General features: G+C 41.6%; 1 protein-coding gene across 1 annotated transcript in view; it reads right to left on the reverse strand.

Annotated features, from left to right (window-relative positions):
* Positions 1–7,802, reverse strand: part of ABRAXAS2 (abraxas 2, BRISC complex subunit) — a 29,463-nt gene extending 21,661 nt beyond the window's left edge. Inside the window, exons 1-3 of the mRNA XM_075935294.2 lie at positions 7,656–7,802; positions 4,400–4,490; positions 587–623 (exon numbers count right to left, since the gene is read on the reverse strand). Coding sequence (XP_075791409.2) covers positions 587–623; positions 4,400–4,490; positions 7,656–7,727 — 200 coding nt within the window. The 5' untranslated portion in view covers positions 7,728–7,802. The remainder of the gene's footprint in view (positions 1–586; positions 624–4,399; positions 4,491–7,655) is intronic.
* Positions 7,803–8,153: the final 351 nt, after the last annotated feature.

Raw genomic sequence — 8,153 nt, forward strand, 5'->3', positions numbered from 1 at the left:
TGCAGAGGGGCCAGAGGGCAGTTTGATCTAGCCAGCTGAAAATTCCCTTGGCATGGAAGAATAATTGGTTGATGCAAAGTTATCATTCTTGGCTCCTACACCATCCCCTGTCCCTGGTATGGGGTCATCTGAGGTAAGGATGACCATGGTGTGCTGTAATCTATTCCCCAGGTCTCTTGGGGACAACTGGCATAGATTAAAACAGTCCCAATGATTCTTCATCCTACACTGGGTTGCAACTCCAAAACTATCTGGGAGCTATGACTGGACAGTTCACTGCCACATCAAGTGACAATTCAACACAGCAAAGAATCTGGGCCATGGGATCTATACATTTGCTGACAGGTGCTTTTTAAACTAAAATTCTATATTAAAAAGGTGTTAGTACAGCTTTCAAAGGATGTTTTGGGTGTCACAATGGGTGCTATTTACCCATATTACTTCAGTACAATCCCATAAAGAGACTTGCAAATGTTACTATACACAATTGAAACACTAATGTAATTCAATGAGTTACCTATCTTTATGTGCCAGATTTGCCTAACAGTGAAATCAGTACAGTCAAATGACAAAAGAAGTAGCTTACCTAAAGAGTTTTGAACAAGGCTCGTGGTCATGGATTTCTGTAATATAAAAAAAAAAAAGTGTTTGTCCTAGTAGCTCAATACCCAGGGAGAACCGGTTGTCAATCTGGCACAATTTCTTCTAAATCTCCAACGATGAACAAATAACTATTTCTGGCTTATAGGCCATATATTGCTGTCAGTCTGTGGGCAACTTCTGACAATAATAAGAATTGTTCCCTGTAGGGTAAGAGTAGCCTTCTTTTCTAAGAATGCATTCTACAGGGTATAATGAACTTTGTAAACATATAAATGAACCCAGTAACCATTTTTAGAGTATTCTTTTATGGTGTTAAGTACCTCTAACATATTGCTGAATTTTTATATTAATTTGCTTCCTGTAGTAGTCTGCTTACAGTTGTTCAATAATGGCACAGTGACAGATAAGAAAATGTGTAGGAAGAAAACATAATAGATACAACAAATTAACCAAACTGAAAGAAGGGAAGGAAATGCAGATTAATGACCCAAAAGAAGAGGATAAGCACCACTCTGGCATGATTACTTTCCTGTTACTTTAGCCAACTTGATTACAACTAAACACAAAATGTATGAATTATTTTTTAATCTGATTTTAAAAATTAGTAACAAATATTACCCAGTTATGACTTTTTAAATCAGCTACTCTTTATCTTCTATTTCCATTTTTCTCTACCAATACTTTCTGGCACTTTTGTCTTAAGTCTCCTATTTTCCTCCTAGATTCAGCAGCATTTCAGCAGAAATAATATTTTGAGCTCCACCAAAGTGAGCATTTAGCAGTAATTTTGATTGGTAACTTATTCCTGAAGAGTAACTCATCACCTGCTGATCTGAAAGCCATAGAATCTGCTCGCAACTGCAATTTCAGCTCAATCCATCAAACTACAGTCTCCAAGAACAGACTTTACCCATTAACTTCTCACCATATTCAAACACTGCCAAAACAAGTCTTTGCACATTAATGTATATTTGTGCTGCCAGAGATTTCAACTTGTTTTTGGCTGCAATAGGGATGCAGCTGTGAAAGTTACATTTTTATTTAACTGCAAACTAAAGATGAATTTAATGTCAGCTCCAGATTTACTGCCTGACATTCTTGAGTTTCATGGAAATGATTTGCTAAACAAAGCCAGTAAATAATATAATTCCAGCACACAGTGTAATTACCTCAAATAACAGACCTCTTGCTAGAATTATTGGGAACATATATGGGATTTTGTTCAGCAACATTGTTATATATCTAAACTGAAGCAGTGTGATCTACTGGATAGAACATAACGAACGGGAAACTAGCAATACTTAAATTTTAATTGGGGCTCTCTACAATGACTAGCAGGATATCCTTCGGATATCACTATACCTCTAGGCTACGTCTACACTGGCCCCTTCTCCGGAAGAGGCATGCTAATTTCTAACTTTGGAATAGGGAAATCCGCGGGGGATTTAAATATCCCCCGCGGGATTTAAATAAACATGGCCGCCGCTTTTTTCCCGGCTTGGGGAAAAGCCGGAAAAGAGCGTCCAGACTGGCGCGATCCTCCGGAATAAAGCCCTTTTCCGGAGGATCTCTTATTCCTACTTGTAAGTAGGAATGTGTAACTTGTAAGTAGGAATAAGAGATCCTCCGGAAAAGGGCTTTATTCCAGAGGATCGCACCAGTCTGGACGCTCTTTTCCGGCTTTTCCCCAAGCCAGAAAAAAGCGGCGGCCATGTTTATTTAAATCCCGTGGGGGATATTTAAATCCCCCGCGGATTTCCCTATTCCAAAGTTAGAAATTAGCATGCCTCTTCCGGAGAAGGGGCCAGTGTAGACGTAGCCCTATAGTATACTAAGACAATTGATAAATAAGAATAAAACTACTGAAGCTTCAGGGAGTAGCCGAGTTAGTCTGTTACAGAAAAACAACAACAACAACAACAACAAAGGGTCCGGTAGCACTTTATAGACTAACAAAACATGTAGATAGTATCCAAGAAAGTTCAATAAAACTACTGTACAGCATTGCTGCAAGATAATTTCTGTACACTACTTTCAGGACTTACTACCAAGTTTTAAGTGAACGTGACTTCTTCAATAGGAATTCACAAATCGTACATTGTGAACTATTGTATTCAAAAGAGCTCTTTTTAGGGGGCTAATTCCCTATTTTTTCCCTGAAATACAAATTACCTTGTTTGTAAATAGCATACTGTAGAAGTATCTATTGACAGAAAAAAGCAACCCATAATTCCACAAGTATGTGTTGCATGCTAGTGATGAAAATGAAGTTATATAAAATGTATTAATATGCTCTTTTTCCAGTGACTAAGATCAATAAATAAGTTTGTGTAAAGCACATTTTAATTTGTCAGAGCAAATACATATTCAGAAAATCAACAATTTCCCACTACCATACTTCCCATCTCATACACATAACAACCTATCATTGTTCATGATATTATGTATAGAAGTTCAAATATGGACTAAACAGTAAGCCTTGCCCTGCAATCAACTCTATTTTGCCAACTCCTTACACCTACACAGAATGCTTCTAAAGTCAATGGGGATCTGCTGATACACATAGCTGATGGCAGAATTGAGGATTTAAGCTTTAAAAACACCAAAATCTTAAGACTTATAGACATATTGTAATGTATTTTTATTTATGAATTAAGAAGGAGCATCCATTAAAAAGGAGCACGTCCTTGACAATTCTTATATATACTGTTATCCAGCTGAATACTCCTATTACTGCCCTTCAACCATTAATCAATATCTGCACAACAGCCAAAAATAACCCAGTAGCAAAAACCAGATCTTTGAAATCTCCACAATAGAATCATCTCTTTTTGTCACAGCAAGCAAAAACAAACAAGCTTTGTGGCATTACCCTTTAGTTCAATAAACAAGGCCTCGATCCTGTGCATATTTAAGCTCATCCTCGACTTGACTGCCATGAGTAGCCCTTTAAAAATCAATGGGGCTGCTTACAGCGGTTAAATTAATCATGTGTAAATGTAAGCAAGGATCAAGGGGACAGGACTGTTTTGGATGAAGGGATGAAATGAGTTCTAAACATTTTCCTGGAGTACTTACTGCAGTTAAACCCACTAGTCTATTTTTGTTTCCTAGAGAAATGCAAGCAGTCAACGGGAAGCCTGAAAAGTTAATTAGTTGTTTAAAATACAGTTTTAATGTGTTATTAATAACACAGGTAAGGATTTTAAACTTATATGATTGTGAATTTGCCCATGCCCCTCTAACTACATTTCATTTGATAAAAACAAAACCTGGGAGATGTGGTGGCTTCAGTATTGATGGGTGATTTTTCAGCTATTTACCGAGAGAGAAATATTTTAGCATCCCACAAAAGAAACCCCAAGTTAGGGAAGACAGGCACAAGACAGTGAAAAAACAAATTGGAAGTGTGAGGGTGCAATCACTTTAAAGATTAGGACGTACATCATTTTGTGTTACAAAATTCAAGGTATTGTGAAACTTACTAAATGGCTAAGAAGAGTTACATTTATTCTACAGAGAGGCAAGTTAAAAATTTATCCAACAAAACAACTATTCCCTTTTCCTCCGGATTCAGCCATGTATGCACATGTGATAGTAAAGAAAAGTATTTTGGTAACATCTCTTGAGAGGTTGTAAGATCCTGTCTTACCTTTACAAAAGAATTTGCAAAAATACTTAAAACTAGAAAATGTTAAAAAGTTTTTTCTCTGTAAAAACAAAACAAAAAATCTTATTTATAAAAGTGTGAACTAGGTATCTCTTCCAGAATCTCTTAAAGCTTAGGACAACTTACCGATCACTTGCAGAAATTCAGTGTTGCTGATTTGTGAATCACTGATGCTAAATGTCTCCTCTTGTCTTACTTCTCCCAGAAGAAAACCTTCCTACAATTAAAAAAAAATAAAAATTCAGATTAAAAACACAGAAACCACTAGTATAATTTATTCAAAAGCACATTTAAGAATTAAGTGTAAGATTTTTTTTAAATGACATGTTGATGTAAGCAACTACAAATGCAACCTATCAGTAAATTCAGCATAGCCTGATTCTAAGTTTTTTAAGGCAGGGGTAGGGAACCTCAGGCCTGGGGGCTGAATGTGGCCCCCAGCTTGCGTGGATATGGCCTACAAGGCTCATGGCCTTCCACAACATTGGGGAGCCCACGCTGGCGCTCCAGCCCCCTTGCTGTCCCACTACGGGACTGGAGCACACACAATCTAGTAGGCTGGGCCTCCTAGGCTCTAGCGTGCAAGGGGAATGTAGGGACTGTCTTTCGCCTTCTCAGTCAGGGGGCATCAGTCAGTGAGGGGGGTGTTTTGGGGATTTAGTTTTGGGGGTTTTGCTTCTCACTTATGTGTGGCCCCCGACTGATTTTTCTGTGGGTCAGTGGCCCCTGACCCAAAAATGGTTTCTCACCCCTGATTTAAGGCCTCTTTATGCAAATCTGACAACGGAAAGGTGTGTTGAATGAGGCAGAAATTACTTTTGAAGAATACCATCTCTGTAAGTGTAAAACTAGTGTAAGGACTCTATATATACTCTGTTAACCAAAAGTGGTACAAGAGCCATATTATGCACATGATATAGAAATGGAGGTAATGCAGCCAAAGAGTGCACTGCATCGTAACTATTTTCTCCTTTCAAGGTTCACAGGAAACAGTCTAAATTAGAGCAGACCTGAGGTTACTCTAACTGACATTGGGGCTGAGCAATCCCACAAAATAGCAAACAGTGGTGAATTTAATAGGCAGTAGATTTTGAACAAATCAGGAGAACTTCTTCACACAACACAGTCAGTCTGTACAATTTGTTACAATGTGATACTGTGAAAGCCAAGAACATAAACAGGTTAAAAATTATGACATGGAGAATACATCAATTAGCCAGGATGATTGGGGACACAATTCCATGATCCAGGTGTCCCTAAATCACAAACTGCCAAAAGCTGGGACTAGCCACAGGGTTGGGATCACTCTAAAACAGTGGTCTCCAACCTTCTTACACCCAAGATCATTTTTTAAATGACAGACCAAGCCAAGATCTACCGCCCCGCCCCTTCCTTGAAGCCCCGCCCTCTCTATTCTCCTCCTCTCCATCACTTGCTATCCCCAATCCTTATACTGCTACTTTAAAAAAAAAAACCCACCATTTCTCACAGCTACTCATCTGTGCTGTTGTTTGGTGAGTAGCTGCTCCTCAAATGAGGAAATCTAATGTAAATGTACTGCGCAGGCGCGCAGTTCATAGAGGGCTCAAGAGCTACTCTTAGAGCCTCCGAGATCTACCGGTAGATCACGATCTACTGGTTGGTGACCACGGCTCTAAAATAACCCTTGTTCTGTTCATTTACAGTGAACCATCTGGAACCAACCACTGAGAGGTGACAGGATACTGCACTAGGTAGACAATTGATCTGACTGCATATGACCATTATTATGTAATTAAAATCACCTTTATCCCAAGCACAAGAATGAGATAACTGAAATCAGCCTCTACCAATTTATAAAATGGAACAGGTTGCCACTCGTTTCTTTATGTGAAGATAAGAGCAGCAAATTTACACTACCTATCATGAGACTAAAAGCTGATGTCAGCAAAGCCATGGAACACAATGCAACACTATGTTTTACTCTGCACCCACCCCAACTCTCAAGTACACGGTATATTTGATGAAAGGCCCTGATCCAGCAGCAGTCAACTTTATTAGGAAGTATTCATGACAATAAACTTAATGCCATAAATCTTTGCACAATTCAGGCCTACATCAAATTGTTAATCAAATCATTTTTTAAAATGAAAGATCTATTTTCAAAAGTGAAAGCTTTCTGCGGACCTTATAAAATCCCTATAATATATACTAATACATATGAATCTCTCTACTCTGAGTGCCCATAATCTGGGAATACCTGTAATATGAACCCTGGCAGTTGGAGAAAGCAGTACATGAGAATGGCAGGGAGCATACAGCCAGGAGTGCTCCCAAGAGCGGACTGCCATGTGCCAGGTAAGTGCCCCATCCCCATCATGTCCAAATCCCACAGTGCCTTCCATGGTCAGGCAAAGTCTTTAATCCAGCACAATGTTTCCCAAGGTTGCCAATTTTAAAAGATTCAAATGCAGTATGGTACATGAAATGTAGCTTTGTTTATTTTGTGAAACACGGTCAACAGAAATGCAACTGACAATCTCTCTTTAAATTTCTGATTCTTAATTACATACAAGTTATCACTCTACTTTCATTGTAGCATGTATGTCAACAAAGAAATTACAATACTCAAGCGATGGTCAAAGTAAGCAATGTATTTAAGTGAATGGTGGTCCAATGTCTACTGTAGGCCCAAATGATTTTATGCAAGAGAAACAATGCACACTGAAAGAGAATATTTTAAAAATAGTCTCTTATTTATAAGACTAAAGTTGGCTTGTAAGAGTCATGAACTCGAAATATTAGGCAGCTTATGGAAGCTAGCCTTCAGTTTAGCTAACCATGAATAGTCTTCTGAGACTAAGGCACCCCCTGGTTAATTTCAACAGGGGCAGGCAAGAGAAGTGGAGAATAGTATGCATTCCCTGAAAATATTCAGATCAGAGTTTAAAAGGAGAACTAGAACAACCACCACCACACAAATCCATGCAAACAAGGCTGGATGCCCGGCCTGTTCAGCAAAGTCTGGTTTGCAACAACAGATGACACTTTAATGCCTACTTCCCTGGGTAGGGCCAAGGGGTTCAATCCACCAGGGCTTCCCCTTTTCCTTCGTAGTCATTACGGCAGCAGCGGGTCAGCAGGCTCAGTTCCCCACGCCCCTCCCAAATAAGCCCCTCGACTTCCCCTCCCCCCACCCCCGCTCCAGCCCCCGCTGCCCCTTCCCCTCCTGCCCCCGTCCCCCGAGCAGAGAGGAGGCGAGCAGAGGGGCAGGGGGCGCTAGGCCCAGGGCAGGAAGGGGGGGCTCCTTGAAGCCCCCCGCCCCAGGGCCCGTGAGGGGGAGAAGCGCCCCCCCCCCCAGCAGCCTCCCGGAGGGGTGCTGAACGCAGCCCCGGACACCTACGTGATCCGCACTGCTGTTGGAGCTGTAGTAACAGACGGAACTGAACGTGTAGCCCGAAATGGAAGCCGCCATGATGGAGACCACCGCCGCCGCTGCCGCTCCCACAAATCACCGCGCCCCCTCGCCCTACCGCCCCTCCGCCCCAGCTTCCGGGGAGCGCCGCGGGGACGCCTGGGAAATGTAGTTCCCAGCTGGAGCCCCCGGCAGATTGCTCGCGGGGCCGCGCCTGTCTACCCCGCGATGCACGGCGGACTGGTCGCTGTTGTCACTGCCCTGCAGGGCGGGTGTGGCAGTGACCGTGCGCACGGCGCTGAACGGGGCCCGGGCACAGGCCACTCCCCAGGCATTGCCCTAGCAACGTGGGTGTACATAGCAATGTACAGACCTGGGGGAAAGGTTACCAGGCATTGCCCTAACACAGCGGGTCTCCAACTCGGGGACACGTCAGGGGATAGCATGGTTATTACGTGCAGGGTTGTGAGCTACCTGCCTCCGTTT

This window comes from Pelodiscus sinensis, chromosome 8 (genome assembly GCF_052426305.1).
Source record: "Pelodiscus sinensis isolate ZL-2025 chromosome 8, ASM5242630v1, whole genome shotgun sequence".
NCBI classification, from domain to species: Eukaryota; Metazoa; Chordata; order Testudines; family Trionychidae; genus Pelodiscus; species Pelodiscus sinensis.